The sequence below is a fragment of the Phyllobates terribilis genome, unplaced genomic scaffold (genome assembly GCF_046119375.1).
Source record: "Phyllobates terribilis strain yellow unplaced genomic scaffold, ASM4611937v1 Scaffold_3__8_contigs__length_932513732, whole genome shotgun sequence".
NCBI classification, from domain to species: domain Eukaryota; kingdom Metazoa; phylum Chordata; class Amphibia; order Anura; family Dendrobatidae; genus Phyllobates; species Phyllobates terribilis.
Genome location: NW_027362763.1, coordinates 719009005 through 719027997, shown reverse-complemented (window position 1 = coordinate 719027997; position 18993 = coordinate 719009005). Strand labels below are relative to the sequence as shown.

At 42.2% G+C, this 18993-nt stretch overlaps 1 protein-coding gene across 2 annotated transcripts in view; it reads left to right on the top strand.

Annotated features, from left to right (window-relative positions):
• Positions 1–18993, top strand: part of THADA (THADA armadillo repeat containing) — a 659309-nt gene that overhangs the window by 241477 nt on the left and 398839 nt on the right. For both annotated transcript variants that reach the window (XM_073672037.1, XM_073672036.1), the window contains one exon: positions 634–725. In XM_073672037.1, coding sequence (XP_073528138.1) covers positions 634–725 — 92 coding nt within the window. The remainder of the gene's footprint in view (positions 1–633; positions 726–18993) is intronic.

The following is an 18993-nucleotide window of genomic DNA, read 5'->3' as shown; positions in this document are numbered from 1 at the left end:
AAAGCTGTCAGGATAGTGAAGAGGCTGAAAGCCTCCTTTTCTTAAAGGACCAGAGATTTGAATAATAAATTAGTTGTTTTTTTTTATTTTAATTTTTTTCCAATTATATTTATCTGAGAGATTATGTTGTTTATCAAACGAAAATACCTTTAAATCAATAATTATAGTATGTCTTCAGACAGCTTTTATAGCACATATACATGTTCTTCTTTTTTTCACAAAGGTTTTATATTTCTGTTGTGGTGGTATTGAACTTTTCGAAACGAATGCATATTGGATCAGCTTGTGTTTTGCTTGCTCGATCCTTCAACCAAGCTGAGAATATCCCTTACTAAACATATTTCTGGACTGTTGGGATGAAAATAATAAAAACAAAAAGCAGAACGTTTGCGCCGATCCGCTCGAACGCATGTTTTTATTATCAGAGGGTCAATAAGTTTGTTTAAAAATTCCTAAATGAACATTAAACTAAAAGTCGGTTTTGAGGTGCGGTGGTCTGTAAGTGCCTGCGAATATTGTGACTACTTGGCTCGATTCTGGGCTGTATGTTTTTGAAAATAAAGTACTGCAGGCATCTGCAAGTCTTTTTCCCCTCTGTGATATTTTGCTTTACCCGTTTTCTCTTTACTTTAGGTGAGAAATTCCTCCACACTTCTCTTCAGCACTCTGATTACAAGAATATTTGGAGTCAAAAGAGGAAAAGATGAGCGCTCCAAAAAAAACAGGTAAGCACCACTTGAAACGAGCATCACTTGTGAAAAACAATATCTCGGCCAACACCAATTTGAAAAAGGTTTGCCGGCTTTCTGGGATTTATCTGCCAACTAATGTTACAAAAAAGCTTCTCTACTTGTTTCTTGTTTCCTACGCTTGCCAAGCTTAAAAACCCGGTCTCCAAATTGTAATCTGCCCCTTACAATCTCTGGTTTACGAAATGTAATAAAACAAAACAAAAAAAATATAGCATGTGCCAAACAGATGAAATGAATCACTGTCCGTGTCACTCGTCTGCAGATAATTAGCGCTGCATAAGATGGAAGTAAATCTGATTCTACAGTGCGGATACAAAGTCATGGTGGCTGGCGTCGCCGCAAAGTGTTGAATTCCGTGTTTTGTAATGCTGCTTAGTGCACACGGTATAGTGTTTCCAGCCCGTTGCGCTGTAAGTAATCGCAGGTGACAAAGTGCTGGAACCTTGTCTGCTTTGTTCGATGTAACTGTTGTAAATAAAATGTTCTAAGACCACACAGTGGGGTGAGCACAGCGTTATGTGGACTCTCAACTCCAAGTCTGTACTGTACGACTTGTTTTACATTACCTAATTGGCCTGAAAATCCATTCATTGCAATCCTTAAAGGGAACCTGACAGCTGATACATGCAGCCCAGCATGTATCAGGCACTGGCTGTATGATTTCTGCCTTGCATTCTTGAAACGCTGCAACGTTTTCGAGAAGAACGCACTTTAGAAGCCGCACAGGAGACTAGTTGGACAGGCGGATCCCGGCTGCTTCTCCCGGCCCTCTCACCTTGAGTGACAGGTCTCTTCCTATACATGCAAAATCTGGCAGCGGGCAGGGAGAAGCCACCAGGGATCCACCTTTCTGACTAGTCACCTGTGCGGCTCAGTTCCCGGAGGCTTTGAAAGTATGTTCTTCTCTGGAACGCCTCGGAGTTTGAGTCAAACATACCTTGCTGAAGCCAGTACCTAATGCATGCTGCTGTGAATCGGGTAGCTTTTATCAGCTGTCAAGTTTGTTTTAAATTAACAGTATTTTTATAGTCCCATCATATGTTGCACAGTAAAATGATCATAATCTAAACCGTGAGATCAAAGGACAGAAGTCCATTAGAACTGACACTCTACAGGAGAGAGAACCCTCCCCAGAAGAGCTTAGACTCTACATGAGAGATGTCCCTGGCCATAAGAGCTTACAGTCTGCAGAGGAGAGGTCCTTTCCCAGAAGAGCTGACACTCTACAGGAGAGAGGTCCCTGTCCAGGAGAGCTCACACGCTATAGTAGATAGGTCCTTGTCCAGAAGAGCTGACACTACAGGAGACAGGTCCCTGCTTATAAAAGCTTACACTCTACAGGAGAGATGTTCCTGCCCACAACTGCTTACACGCTACAGGAGAGAGGACCCTGCCCATAAGAGCTTACACTCAACAAAAGACAGGACCCTGGCCAAAGGAGTTTACAGTCCTAATGATATTGGAGCCGTGACTTTATATGTATATAATGCTATTTTAAACTAGAGGGCAAGCCCCTTAAGGTATCTCTTGTCCATGCAAAAAGAAAAGTTCAGCGGTGGCTTTCAGATGTAAAGAATAACAAAATATGTGACTCTCAGTAGCTCCCACCTGTGATTGCCTGCATAGGTCAGGTGACTCGTGCAGCACACCATCGGATGACGCACTGCTGAGATCACCTTACCACTGCAGCCAATCACAGACCGCAGCTGTCCTGCTTCTGGTGGAACAATAATGTCCTACATCCAGGTGGGTGTTGTAGGTGACCATTACATTTATTTTTTAATAACTGTCTCAAGGTAACCATAAATAAACCTGCCAATAATTGAGCCAACACAGATTTTATATATATATATATATATAAAATATAATACGTGCACAGCGATATGACTCGTAGACAGTTAAAATGTGGTGGGAAATACATATCTGAGGTTGTTTATAGCCAATTGCCTATGGTCATTGAACTTGGACTTCCTTGAAAAAGTACATTTTTAAGGCATGTATAAATCTGGGAAATGGTAAAGAGATGGTCTATGGCAGTGAGTTCCACAAAAGGTCGCCGCACATGAGAAGTCTTCTATATGGAAGCGAGGGACTGCATTAAAGGAGAACAAGAGATGTAAGTCATTGGCTGATCGAAAAGCAAAGCAGTAGAATGTATAGGGGAGCTGGCCAGCAGACACTTCTCCCTGTGGCAGACTCATTTCATGTCTATGAAACTCCTTCTATCTATTTCACCAGGCTACTGCCATAAAAAAAGTTGCAGATTTTTGCATATTGCATGAAAATTTGGTGATTTGGAGTTTTACGCCTGATCCGCCAACTTTTTGAAAGTGGACAGAGTTGAGCACCAGTCTGGATGAATTATTCTCTTATGTTTAATCTGAAACTCCACAGTGTTTTACAGTGAAACAAAAATGTAGGCCCCAATTTATCATTTGCATTTTCAGTTATTTTCTGTTTTGTCTTTATTTTTTGCACTGGTGGATTTTGGGCCAAATTTATCAAAATGGCTCATGTTTGTTGAATTTAACTCGTGTTCACACTTTTTTTTTTGCTTAATTAATTTCTTTTTTTACTTAGATGTCGCACACCTCTTTTTTTTTTTTTTTTTTTAACAATCTTTAAAATATTGCATGATGGTCTTCAACTGTGCAAAAAAATAAAAGAAAATGACGTTCAATAAAAAAAAAACTTTATAACATTTCGAAAAGTACCAAATGTTAAATTAGCCAAAACCATTTGGAGCTAGAAATAGTGGAAAAGCCATAATGCATTTGACATAAAAATGCCTGAATACTGAAATTTTAGGCCCGATTCATGATTAGTGGTTTTTATGAAGTCATTTTTTCTTTCATTTTGCTGTAGTGCCAAATTCATCAAAATGGCATATTATCTTAGATGATTTTGACTCAAATACGAAGGGGTTTTCTTTGTCCTTTTTTGCTTTATTAGTTCCCATTGTTAGTAACATTTTGCACAACCCTTTAAGTACCTGAACATTTTTTCCTCCCCTTGTTCCAAGAGTCATAACTTTTTGATTTTTTTTTTTATCGACATAGCCTTATGGGGGCTTGTTTTTTGCAGGTTGAGTTGTAGTATTTGACACCATTTATTTTACCATACAATGCACTGGAAAACGGAAATAAATTCCAAGTGGAAATGGTAAAAAAAAAGTGCAATTCCACCATTGTTTTTTGGGGTTTGTTTTTATTGCATTCATTTTACGGTAAAAATGAATTGGTAGTATGAATTTCTAGTTCAGTAAAATTACATTCACATGATAGATATAATATTTTAGTGGTTAAAAATATGTAGAACCTTGTAAAAAAAAAAAATTTCTGTTGCCATTTTCTGAGATTAGTACAGTTTTTTTTTCTATTTTTTCCATTCATGTAGGTGGGAAAGGGCTTGTTTTTTACACACTGAGCTGATGCCTTTTATTGATATCATCCCTTGGGTACATAAGACATTTTGATTGCTTTTTATTGTGTTTTTTTTTTTTAAACTGGGAAGTGTGCCGACCAAAAAATTGGCATTTTGATTTTTTTTCCGATTTCTATCGTACTATTTAATTATATTTTTGTTTCGATAGAACTTTTTCGGACACGACGATACGAAATATGTTCATTTTTGTTTAGTTTTTATTTATTTAAAAGGGGGTGATTTCAACTTTTTTATATATTATTTTTTTAAAAAAATGTTCCCCTTTACTTTATTTTTTAGGACTCTTAGGGGACTTGAACCTGCGATTGTTCCATTACTTATACTATATACTGCAGTACTATAATATAATGTAATCCCCATTTTCCTATGAAACTCACCCTTTGGTGGCAACACAAGTCTTCAGCAGGAGCCTTGCTGTTATGATAACCTATTCGTTTCCTTGAATGGAGCCGATGAAACTGTTTGATAGCAGCATCTAAGTGGTTAACAGCAGCAATCTAAGCTTCCTCTGTCTGCTCCTGTTAGAGATAGATGCCAGCAATGTAACGTAGCCAGCATCTCCTGCGTGTGAAGTGGGCTCGCTCCATACATCCCTCGGCGACTTGTGACAAAAAACTATGCAACAGTTCGTAAAAAGGTTAAGGGTTAACCTTCAATTGTACGAAATAAATAAAATACAATTTAGACTGATTTTGTACTTTGGATTTTTTTTTTAGTTTATTACAATTGTTCAATAATAATAATAATAAAAAAAATAATAATTTTTCCTACATTTGGAAAAGTCTTAAATGATGAATGAAACAAAAACCTCTGGAAAATGACAACCACTCTCACAATTTCTAGGCAACCTAAAAGTGACGAGGACTGTCAAAAACTATCATAAAATGGCACAAAAAACTTAATGAATTTGGTGCAAACATAAAAATGGCTAACAAACAAACTTTCCCTCCAAAAATAAAATCTGAAAAAGAATGATGAATTGGGACCATAGTTCTTTGTATTGTCAGAGCTTGTCCCTACTTAAAGCTGCTTGTGATTTGAGCAGCAAGAATCAACTGACAGTTACTCTGTAATCGAAGAATTGGGAACCAGCCATTAGTCTAATTTACCTATTATTTATCCTTGGCTTTTGCTTGGTGGCCAACATCTCTGAGAAGCCATAGATCATTCATTGTGTGGTGCACTTTATGCTGATCCTTCGGGGCAGGACCAACTAATTCTACATCTGGATAGATCCAGTCTTTGGAGCACACACATTATTTTGATAGTACGTCCTTTGAAACTCAAACACTATAGAAACAACGGAGAGATCTTGGGTCTTCAGGGTTTTTCCTCGTTTGATTGTAATTACAAGATATTCGCTTGGGTCACAGGTTTAGAGCAATATTTAGAATCCTCAGTCGTACGTAGGACGGGAAGAATGTGTCCTCTCACTTCTTTTAATATGATTTGAGCTGCCAGGTTAAACAGTCCCAAGGACGCCCACCAATAGTCGTATGGGGAACCTGAGACAAATCCTTACGTGCTGATCCTTGAATGAAGTATTATAGTGATAAAAAAAAAAAGAATACACTGTTTATGAAAGACAAGCCATCCTGCCATATAGTCCACTGACCATACATGAAAGAATTTAGTGTTTAAGGTCTGAAAGGGCCACATTTGTTTCACTCCTGGCCTGGAACGTCTCGTATCTCATTGATTTTTATCACAATAAATAGCATGATCCTCCTGAACTTTGAAAGAGGTTTTTTTTTTTCCCCTGGATGTTGCATGAAATGTAATGAAACGCTTGAAAGTGGAGTCAACCTTCACGTCTAGAGTCTGATGTGGTTCACGATGAGTTCAGGGTAGGTGCCCCCAGATATTTACGTAAAGCAGAATTCAGCTGCCAGATCAGATTGTCGTCTATTAACCCTAATTATAACTTGGTTTTAGTTATGACTTTTATATTCCCCTTAGTATTAAATAATTTTCATATTTCAGTGTTTCTCTGTTATCAAATGGTGGATACCATTTTTAATGTATGCTATATGGACAACTGAATCAGGACACCTCCAAATTACACCTACAGGAGCTTTTCTGATCTTCCATTCTAGATCCACAGGCATTAATATGAAGTTGGCTGCTTTGCTGCCATAAGGCATCCACTCTTCTGGAAAGGTTTTCTGCAAGATTTTTGAGGTGTCTGTGGGGATTTATGCCAATTCATCCAGAAGAGCATTTGTGAGGTCAGACCCTGATGTTGTAGGAGAAGCCAAGATCTCAATCTCCGTTCTAGTTCATCTCAGAGACGTTGGTTGGGGTTGAGGTCAGTTCTCTGTAACTGGTCATTTTCTTCTACACCAAACTCCCTCAATCATGTTTTTATGGACCTTGTGACCTGGGCACAGTCATGGGGAACAGAAGAGGAAGCTACAATTGTCCAAAATGTCTTGCCTGTCAAAGCATTAATAAGATTTCCCTTCATTGGAACTAAAGGATGAGGCCGACCCCTGAAAACAAGCCCATAGCATTATCCCTCCTCCACCAAACTTTACAGCTAGCACAGTGCAGTCAGGAAGGTAATGTTCTAGCATTTCCCAAACCCAGATTCGTCCATCAAATGCCTGATAGAGAAGTGTGATCCGTCACTCCATAGAACACGTTTCCACAGTCCCACAGTCTAGTGGTGGCAGCTTTACACCACTCCATCCGACACTCTGCATTGTGCTTGGTTATATAAGGCTTCATTCAGCTGCTCGGCGGTGAAGTTCCTGGCAGGGGTGCAGTGTTTGTGCTACTGATAATACGGAGGAGGTTTGGACTTTGCAGTTATGGAGTCAGCAGAGTGTCTGTGACTTTTCTGCTCTCTGCTCCTCAGCACTCGGTGACTCCGCTCTGTGACGTTATGGGGTCTTCACTTCGTGGCTGAGTCGCTGCGGTTCCTTCCACTTCTCAATAATATCACTCACAGGTGATGGGGGAAGATTTAAGAAGGAAGAAATGTCCTGAACAGACTTGTTACACCGGTGGCTGCTATTAGAGGACGGCGCTGGTATCAGGGAGCTCTGCACCACCATCCATTGTCGTGTTAGTAAAGGCTGACTGCATTAGGGGGTGGAATGTAATACATCGGGGGAGAGGAGCCGGATGTTATACACTGGGGGGGGGGGGGGCAATGGGGCCGGAGGTTATATATTGAGGTCAATGGGATTGAATGAAAAACCTGAATTCAGTGATTGGGATTGTCCAAATAGTTTTCTCCATAATGAATATCTTTCAAATATCAAAGGTGAATGCTGGAATAAAAAGTACGGTAATTATTTTTCCTTCATATTTACTGACTTCTTTGGATTTATAACTACAGTACATTTGGCTCAAAATGAATCTTATATGTTTCTGTTCTTTCCAGTATATACATTTATGGCATATCTGTATGGAGCATTTAGATATACAGTACCAATATTCATGAACAAATGTCTCTAAGAACGCTCATTTCCCAGTTATCAGATTGTCCTTGCAGGCCAACAATCGCCCAATGAATGAGCAAAACGCAAGTTCATCGGTAAGATGAATTTCAGTCAGCGTTCTTGGCAGCACATCATCCTGTATAAACAGGACATGTGCTGCCGAGAACATCATATTTTATGCACACAGAACAATACTATTAATGACCATTCTGTTCATGGAGGTGCTGGCGTCCAGTATAAACAGGTCATTAAAAGGGTTGTCCAGTACTTTTAAAAATATGCCAATGTGTTTTAATGATAAATAGAAGCTTCTTTCTAATTACCTCCTGGTGCTGTTTCTGCCTGCGAGTGGCGCTATCACTGGCCACTCACAGGCATCACGTGACCCCCGGCTGCAGCCGGCGCTGACATCCGCTGACGTCACAACAAGACCAGGCTGCAGCCGAGGGTCCCTCTTCCGCATTCCACCGGTGGCTGCTGGGTTGTGGGAGGGGTTACCCCGCGTGTCACACCCGGTATCCACCCGCCCACAACCCAGCAGCCACCACGGGGACCCCAGCGCTGAGTCACGCCTCACTTGACGTCAGCCGGGGGTCACATGATGCCTGTGAGTGGCCAGTGATAGCGCCGCTCACAGGCAGAAACAGCACCAGGAGGTAATTAGAAAGAAGCTTCTATTCATCATTAAAACACTTTGGCATATTTTTAAAAGTACTGGACAACCCCTTTAAGCAACCGCTGATTGGCTTGTCTGCAACCGACCGGTGGTCATTTAACGGATGATCTGTCTAAATGGACCTTTAGACTTTACTATAATTGTCTTAGGCTGTGTTCACACATGTTGGATTTTTCAGCGTCACAAATCTGCAGCAAAATCCAATCTCTGGCAGGAAATCAGCGGTGTCAAAAACACAGGTTTTGCTGCGTTTTTTGATGCGTTTTTTCAGCGTTTTTTTTTCACTGTCTCTATTTATGCATGTACATAAAGTTCTGTGAAAAAAAAGAACCCCGTTCTATTTTGCCATCAAAAACGCTGAAAAAATGCTGATGCAAATTTTGGTGCGTTTTTTCAGCGTTTGTTTTCACCACCCATTAATTCCTATGGGTGAAAATACGCTGAAAGAAGTGACATGCTCTATTTTCCAAAAAGCCATGCAAGGCACAAAATACGCAACAACAACAAAAAATGTGTGAACGGAGAATTCTGGTTTCTCATAGACTTTGCTGGTACTGCAAAACACAGCTGAAAATTTGCATAAAAATCTGCAGCAAAAAACGCTGAGAAGCACAACATGTGTGAACATTGCCTTATAGCTGTGGGTCCTGGAGAGATGAAACCTGCACCTCTCACCTGAATCATTACTCTGTGGTTGCAGTAACTCCCATAGAAATGAATGGAGAGAGCTGGACATATAGAGGACCTCCTCTCTGTTTTTTCCCTGATGGGATGCAGAGAATTTGTGGTATCAAATAGGTACAGTGGGGAAAAAAAGTATTTAGTCAGCCACAAAATGTGCAAGTTCTCCCACTTAAAAAGATGAGAGAGGCCTGTAGTTGACATCATAGGTCGACCTCAACTATGAGAGACAAAATGAGAAAACAAATCCTGAAAATCACATTGTCTGATTTGGAAAGAATTTTTTTCAAATTTTGGTGGAAAATAAGTATTTGGTCAATTACAAAAGTTCATCTCAATACTTTGTTGTATATTCTTTGCTGGCAATGATAGAGGTCAAACGTTTTATGTCATGCTCCACAAGGTTGGCACACACTGTAGCTGGTATGTTGGCCCATTCCTCCATGCAGATCTCCTCTAGAGCAGTGATGTTTTGGGGCTGTCGCTGGGAAACACAGACTTTCAACTCCCTCCAAAGGTTTTCTATAGGGTTTAGATCTGGAGACTGGCTAGGGCACTCCAGGACCTTGAAATGCTTCTTACGAAGCCACTCCTTCGTTGCACTGGCGGTGTGCTTGGGATCATTGTCATGCTGAAGAACCCAGCCACGTTTCATCTTCAATGCCCTTGCTGATGGAAGGAGGTTTGCACTCAAAATATCACAATACATGGCCCCATTCATTCTTTCTTGTACACGGATCACTCGTCCTGGTCCCTTGGCAGAGAAACAGCCCCAAAGCATGATGTTGCCACCCCCATGCTTCACAGTAGGTATGGTGTGCTTTGGATGCAACTCAGCATTCTTTCTCCTCCAAACACGACCAGTTGTGTTTCTACCAAACATTTCTACTTTGGTTTCATCCGACCATATGACATCCTCCCAATACTCTTCTGGATCATCCAAATGCTCTCTAGCAAACTTCAGATGGGCCCGGACATGTAATGGCTTAAGCAGGGGAACACGTCTGGCACTGCAGGATCTGAGTCCCTGGCAGCGTAGTGTGTTACTTATGGTAGCCTGTGTAACGTTGGTCCCAGCTCTCTGCAGGTCATTCACTAGGTCCCCCCCATTTGGTGCTGGGATTTTTGTTCACCGTTCTTGAGGTCATTTTGACCCCACGGGGTGAGATCTTGTGTGGAGCCCCAGATCGAGGGAGATTATCAGTGGTCTTGTATGTCTTCCATTTTCTAATTATTGCTCCCACAGTTGATTTCTTCACACCAAGCTGCTTGCCTATTGCAGATTCAGTCTTCCCATCCCGGTGGAGGGCTACAATTTTGTTTCTGGTGTCCTTCGACAGCTCTTTGGTCTTCACCATAGTGGAGTTTGGAGTGTGACTGTTTGAGGTTGCGGACAGGTGTCTTTTATACTGATAAGTTCAAACAGGTGCCAGTACTACAGGTAATGGGTGGAGGACAGAGGAGCTTCTTAAAGAAGAAGTTACAGGTCTGTGATAGCCAGAAATCTTGCTCGTTTGTGATTGACCAAATACTTATTTTCCACCAAAACTTGAAAAAAAATTTCTTTCCAAATCAGACAATGTGATTTTCAGGATTTGTAGCATATTGTCCATCATAAACTTTACAGCTACAAATCGAAAACTGCTTTTCTCCAGTACAAATGAATACCATAAACAGTCCTTTCTTCAGGCTCAATGAAACCAAGTAAATGTAGCAACCTCTCTGTATTCCCAGCAGTATTAGCTCAAGAAGTTTAATTGTTTTCACCAAACACACACACACCTCTGTTCAGCTAATCCAGCTGCCTGTTATGCCTGTAAGACCCTGGCTGAATTATGGTAACTACCTTTCCCACCCAGACTCTCTTGGTTTCTCCTAAATCCTGGACCCAAAATCCAGTCGTATTATAACTCTCTCAGTAACCTAGTGTTACTGGTACATACTTTAATTTACCGAGGACAACCACAGTGGTGACACATCTGTCATCCAGGACCTTAACTCCTGCCTTGTTACATTTCCTACATTGTAGCTAATTTGAAAATATTTTCTCTACCAAACCTTTCCTTTAAGACGTACAGAGCCATCACTTGTACTATTCTGTACCTTAGTCATTAGAGACAGAACATTTGCAGTATATGTAACCAGCCCCAGCATTGCATTTATTATGGTCTAGAAATCCAGGATCATGGAGTTTAGCTGCTCACTGCTGCCTTTCTATATTTTCTACAGTATCATGGGCAGGTTTCTGGAGAAGCCTCCAGCGGATGCTGTGTCTGATCTATTATTTATGAGTGTTGATATTACCGTAGTTCTCTGCACATTTACAGCTATAGCATGTTTGTATCTGCACATAGTTAATCATAAGCTCGGCGAGCCATAGAGGGCTTCTCTGGAAGGATCCATGTGTCGATTGAGATACACATACAGATGAGAACAATGATAATGTAGATCTACGGAAAACCAAATGTAGCCGCGATATAGTTTCCCCACCTTCAGAAAGTGCTGGTTTAAAGCTTGGCTATGCTATTACTTAGTAAGTAGTGTGGGTCCTACTGGTGATACTCCCTCTCAACCTGAAAATTATGGGGGCACAGTACTGGTGTAGCACAATGAGACTCCTGGCTTCCTCGACTGTGTAGGGAACCACAACAAGACCCATTACATGAGTGGTGCAGCGCTGCACAGCCGGGTGACCTGTGCCTTGGTGCACGGGAAAAAGTTCCATGAAAAATGCCCACAGGAAAAAACCCCACAGCCTTAAATGCCCACAAGGAAAGTTGCCCACGGTGAAAATTGCCCACATCGACAAAATAACAGCTTATTAAAACACATGGGCGCATACCAGTACAGCCGGGGTCACTTTGTACACAGGCTCCAAAGCGATATAACTTATTACTGTTCGGGGTAGAGGGGGGAGGTGATAACGTTATATTGGTACAGCCGGGGTCACACTGTCCACAGGCTCCGGGATGATATAACATATTACAGGTCAGTGGGTGGGGGGGTGATATCCTTATATTGGTACAGCCGGGGTCACACTGTCCACAGGCTCCGGGACGATATAACATATTACAGGTCAGTGGGTGGAGGGGTGATAACCTTATATTGGTACAGCCAGGGTCACACTGTACACTGGCTCCGGGGCGATATAACATACTACAGGTCAGGATGGGGGGGGAAGGGGTGATATCCTTATATTGGTACAGCCAGGGTCACACTGTACACAGGCTCCGGGACGATATAACATTTTACAGGTCAGTGGGTGGAGGGGTGATAACCTTATATTGGTACAGCCAGGGTCACACTGTACACTGGCTCCGGGGCGATATAACATACTACAGGTCAGGATGGGGGGGGAAGGGGTGATATCCTTATATTGGTACAGCCAGGGTCACACTGTACACAGGCTCCGGGACGATATAACATTTTACAGGTCAGTGGGTGGAGGGGTGATATCCTTATATTGGTACAGCCGGGGTCACACTGTACACAGTCTCTGCAGCGATATAACATATTACAGGTCAGTGGGTGGGGGGGGGTGATAACCTTATATTGGTACAGCCGGGGTCACACTGTACAGTCTCTCCAGCGATGAAGCATATTACAGGTCAGTGGGTGGGGGGGGGGTGATATCCTTATATTGGTACAGCCGGGGTCACACTGTACACAGTCTCTGCAGCGATATAACATATTACAGGTCAGTGGGGGGGGGGGGGTGATAACCTTATATTGGTACAGCCGGGGTCACACTGTACACAGTCTCTGCAGCGATATAACATATTACAGGTCAGTGGGGGGGGGGGGGTGATAACCTTATATCGGTACAGCCGGGGTCACACTGTACACTGGCTCCGGGGCGATATAACATACTACAGGTCAGGATGGGGGGGGGGGTGATAACTTTATATCAGTACAGCCGAGGTCACACTGTACGGAGCGATATAACATATTACAAACCTGGAGGGGGACGGTGATAACGTTATATGAGCACAGCTGGGGTCACACTGTACACAGGCTCCAGAGCGATAAAGCATATTACAGGTCGAGGGGAGGTGATAATAACATTATATCAGAATATCCGGGATCACACTGTACTCCGGCTCCGGAGCGATATATTACAGTTTGGAGGGTGAAAGTGATAACTGTTGTTTTGTTTGTGTGGGCAATTTTTCGTGTGGGCAACTTTCCGGGTTGGCAATTTTCTGGGTGGGCAATTTCCATTGTGGGCAATTTTCCTGTGAGCATTCATGGCTGTGAGCATTTTACTTTTGGGCATTTTTCTGATCACCCCTTGAGGTCTTAGAAGTCAAACCGAATCAGTCATAAAGAAGTGAGATATCCTAGCAATATGCACTCACATTGAGGTAGGAAATCCCCTTTAATTAAATATGCTTGCTTTTAATAAGGATATTTATTAGCACGTTAAAGAGGTATTCCTACAAGCATTATGTATAACCTGTGCACAAGGTGGGTGATAATTGTTGGCCCGCTAGGGACTGCCACTATTATTGGCATCTCTGGTTCCACTTTCATGTCAATGATGAGTAGGAGGATCTATGTAAGCGATGGAGAACAATGCTTACAATTCAATGGGAGTAAGGCCTTATTCAGACTTCTGTGGTTCGCTTACGTTTTCTGTCTGTGTTTCATGTCTGTGTTCTGTCCCTGTTTTGTATACGGGTTCTGCCTGTGTTTCGCGAACATGTTCTGTACGTGTTTTGCATACGCATTGTCATTGTTTCGCATTCATGTTCTGTCCGCGTTTCGCTTACGTGTTCTGTCTTTGTTTTGCATTCATGTTCTGCCCATGTTTCGTGTACGTGTTCTGTCTGCGTTCCGTGTACGTGTTCTGTCTGCGTTTCGTGTACGTGTTCTGTCCGCGTTTCGTGTACGTGTTCTGTCTGCGTTTCGTGTACGTGTTCTGTCTGCGTTTCGTGTACGTGTTCTGTCTGCGTTTCGTGTACGTGTTCTGTCTGCGTTTCGTGTACGTGTTCTGTCTGCGTTTCGTGTACGTGTTCTGTCTGCGTTTCGTGTACGTGTTCTGTCTGCGTTTCGTGTACGTGTTCTGTCTGCGTTTCGTGTACGTGTTCTGTCTGCGTTTCGTGTACGTGTTCTGTCTGCGTTTCGTGTACGTGTTCTGTCTGCGTTTCGTGTACGTGTTCTGTCTGCGTTTCGTGTACGTGTTCTGTCTGCGTTTCGTGTACGTGTTCTGTCTGCGTTTCGTGTACGTGTTCTGTCTGCGTTTCGTGTACGTGTTCTGTCCGCGTTTCGTGTACGTGTTCTGTCCGCGTTTCGTGTACGTGTTCTGTCCGCGTTTCGTGTACGTGTTCTGTCCGCGTTTCGTGTACGTGTTCTGTCCGCGTTTCGTGTACGTGTTCTGTCCGCGTTTCGTGTACGTGTTCTGTCCGCGTTTCGTGTACGTGTTCTGTCCGCGTTTCGTGTACGTGTTCTGTCTGCGTTTCGTGTACGTGTTCTGTCTGCGTTTCGTGTACGTGTTCTGTCTGCGTTTCGTGTACGTGTTCTGTCTGCGTTTCGTGTACGTGTTCTGTCTGCGTTTCGTGTACGTGTTCTGTCTGCGTTCCGTGTACGTGTTCTGTCTGCGTTCCGTGTACGTGTTCTGTCTGCGTTTCGTGTACGTGTTCTGTCTGCGTTTCGTGTACGTGTTCTGTCTGCGTTTCGTGTACGTGTTCTGTCTGCGTTTCGTGTACGTGTTCTGTCTGCGTTTCGTGTACGTGTTCTGTCCGCGTTTCGTGTACGTGTTCTGTCCGCGTTTCGTGTACGTGTTCTGTCCGCGTTTCGTGTACGTGTTCTGTCCGCGTTTCGTGTACGTGTTCTGTCCGCGTTTCCTGTACGTGTTCTGCTTGTGTTTCGCGTACGTGTTCTGTCCGCGTTTCCTGTACGTGTTCTGCTTGTGTTTCGCGTATGTGTTCTGCCCGTGTTTCGCGTATGTGTTCTGCCCGTGTTTCGCGTATGTGTTCTGCCCGTGTTTCGCGTATGTGTTCTGCCCGTGTTTCGCGTATGTGCTCTGCCCGTGTTTCGCGTATGTGTTCTGCCCGTGTTTCGCGTATGTGTTCTGCCCGTGTTTCGCGTATGTGTTCTGCCCGTGTTTCGTGTAAGTGTTCTGTCCACGTTTCATGTACGTGTTCTGTCCCCGTTTCGCATATGTGTTCTGTCTGTTTCGCGTATGTGTTCTGTCCGCGTTCCGTGTACGTGTTCTGTCCATGTTTCGCTTACTTGTTCTGTCTGTTTCGCGTACGTGTTCTGTCCTCGTTTCGTGTACGTGTTCTGTCCATGTTTCGCGTGTGTGTTCTGTCCGCGTATGTGTGCGGTCTGTGTTTCGCATACTTGTTCTGTCCATGTTTCGTGTATGTGTTCTGCTGTCGGTTTCTCATACTTGTTCTGTCCCTGTTTTGCATTCGTGTTCTGCCCATATTTCGTGTACGTGTTCTGTCTGCGTTTCGCGTATGTGTTTCACATATGTGTTATGTCTGTGTTTCGCGTTTTGTGTACGTGTTCTGTCCATGTTTCAATACACTCAGGAAGGGCACCAAAGGCTAGAAATGAGCATAATGGACGTGGTCGGAGTAATTTAAAACCCCGTATTTACGTGGGTTTCCTCCGGGTTCTCCGGTTTCCTCCCACACTACAAAGACATACTGATAGGGAATCTAGATTGTGAGCCCCAATGGTGACAGCCATGATGATCTCTGTAAAGCGCTGTGGAATATGATGGCGCTATATAAGTGAGTAATATAAATAAATGAGGCAATCAGCTCGGGCCGGGTCTGAGCAGAGTCCGTCATTTACCAGCCTGCAATATCCGCCCGCCCGCTGCCCTGTGTGACTCCGCTCCTAGCCCTCACTGCATTAAGACTGCTTGATACTTTCCTATGTCGATTGAACAGTTTGTGACCGATTAGTGGCATATTAACCCTTCATGTATAAACAATAAGCCTTGCACCCAGACTAGCGTGATTTCTATCTCATTACACATCTGACAATCTCTCATCTAGTGGCAAAGTCTTGTAGTAAAACCATATCAGAATCCGAGACATTTCCATGTCGTTTGCCGTCCTCCGATAAGGCATTCTGCTGATTTACCTTTATGATTCTATCATTCATTAACCCTTGCCTCTCTATATAGACATATGGATATAGCAGTGCTGAATTCGGCTTGGGACGCTTTTATTAGGCCTATTCACTTAAAGGGATTCTGTCACATTTTAAATGCAGTCAGATTTGTGGACCGCACGGTAAAGAGGAGGAGAAGCTGAGCAGAATGATATATGGGTTTGTAGGAAAAGATTCAGTATAACTTGTATTTATTGCAGTCCCTGGTGTTTTATGCACAGGAGTCCAGTGGGCGGAGCAACTAGTGATTGACAGTTATCTCTGCATGCACAGTCATATGGGGAAGACTGTCAATCACGGAGTAGGACTGCCCACTGGACTCCTGTGCATACACCAGGGATTTTAATGAATAATATATATATAGAGAGAGAGAGATATGTATATGTCTCAATCCGGTTCAGCTCTTCCTGCTCTATAGCATCCTGCCTGCAGATCAGATGCCATTATCACCATGACTGATGTCCTGTAAGGTGCATTTAGCTACATTTTTTTTGTAAATGTGACCACAACACGCTGAACTGCACTGCTTCAATAAGCAACAGGTTAAATCTTGACTGCAGGTGAGGCGCTGGCCACCAGGTGGCAATATTGATCCATGTGTTTGATACATAAACTTTCTACTGGTCATTCCATTCATCTTGGGAAATTCATTTTTTGTTTATAAGGGTAGGAGGGGGGCGGGTGGGTTGTTTTAAAGTACACGAGCGCGTATAAACACAGCCACATACATTTTCCCCTTGCTTTTTTTGTTCTCTTCTACTTTGCCTGCCAGTTGTGTTCTGTTCTGTGTCACAGTATAGATTTTGCTGCCTGCAGTCTATAGAAGAATATTTTTGCATATGTTAAAGGAGAGGGTGGGAAAGTTAACACTTTCTTGCATCTGGACCTGGGAAGTGTCCTATTGCATTGCAGACCGATATTTTGGATAAATTAAATATATCCATATTTGTTAATAAGTTTTCAGAGAGGATCTGTCGGCTCTCCTGACATGTCTGTTTTAGTAAATGCTTTCATTCCTCCTAATACAGCAGCCAAGGATCATCTTTACTTATTATAACCCTGTGTTGAGCTGTTGCTCCTCCTGGAAATATGACATCTAGGAGGTACCATTTGGGGGGTGGGGTGTCCCAACACAGCCTGCACTGTCCAATCAGTGCTGCCAGCGTCAGACTCTGTAGGGACGGTACCACTCACCACGTCAAAAAGGAAACGCCCAGATGTCAATTTATTAAAAAAATTCTTGGATTAGTAATAGAGGAACGGCACAGCATAGGGGTATAAGGAAATGTTCTCCAAAATGTTGATTTATTTTTGGTTTTTCATGAGGATAGAATCATAAAGAATCAAACAGAATTATAATCCTAAATAGAATCCTATAGAATGATAAACAATCATTAATAGAATCCTATTGGATCATAAAGAATAATTAATAGATCCTATAGAATCATAAATGAAATCCTGTAGAATCATGAATAGAATCCTATTGGATCATAAATAGAATCCTATTGGATCATAAATAGAATCCTATAGAATCATAAATAGAATCCTATAGAATCATAAATAGAATCCTATAGAATCATAAATAGAATCCTATAGAATCATAAATAGAATCCTATAGAATCATAAATAGAATCCTATAGAATCATAAATAGAATCCTATAGAATCATAAATAGAATCCTATTGGATCATAAATAGAATCCTATAGAATCATAAATAGAATCCTATAGAATTATTAATATAATCCTATAGAATCATAAATAGAATAGTATAGAATCACGAAGAATCATAAAGTTTCCTATTAAAATCCCAATGAACTATATGTAAGCTATATGTTTCCAGTACTTGCCCCATTTCCAGTCTCGCGCCCCCCCTGACGATCTGCTGATACCTGGATCAGTGCCTCCTCTTCATTGTTTATCTGTCACAGCGCAGTACTTCAGTAGTGGCTGAACTTGGTATTACAGCTCAGTCATTCAATTCAGTAGAACTAAGCTGCAGTACACCCACAATGCAAGTATGGCGCCGTACATGGTAAACCATGACTTGGACCCAGATCTGGAGCTCTTTATTCCCTTTAATCAAGGATGCCGAGAGATGGACCCCCACCTATCTGGTATCAAATATAGGGATCCATAACATTGTATGTCATGTACCAAATCACAATTTACAGTGCATAAATAAACCATTATCGAGCGTTTCACCACCATATAGAGCTAGCCGAAGACTTTTCTGTGAAATGAGACATTTATAAGGGAACTTCTAGAAAAATTACTTAAGTCAAAGGGGATGTCCAGCTTTTTTTTTCCAGATTTGACAGGCTCTTGTTCTCTCTGCACATTCAGCTTTGATTTGGTCTGTGGTCATAAATAAGTTAAGAGGAGCTTAGAAAAATACAAATAAAGAATTACAATCTCTTCTGTCAGACTGTTATAGCGGGCTCACTGATTGATTCCCCGTTAACTCATTCTTCAGCCAGCAATTGCCATAGGCTATAGAAGGCAAACAGTGCAAAAAATTTTTTAAACCCAATTGCAGAAATTATTTTTTTGCCCAAAATACATGCATTTAAGTTTTTTTTAAATTTTTTAATGAGCCATTCCTAGCGATGGCAGCATAGTCAGCAGTTAACACATCTGGATCTACGGTTTCATGGCAAGTTCTGACAGCACCTTAAATACATATTTCCTGGAGATTATTAATGTCCACTGTATTGGGTGCGTGGGACAGTAAAGGTATTAGGATCTCACTGGGAATGTCGTGTACTTATGGGCTCATTCAGATCACTTTATTAAACGTCTTTATGCAGAATGGGAAGCAGGCGGACCTATGCAAGGCAGAAAGGTAGTTCACAAGCTTGTT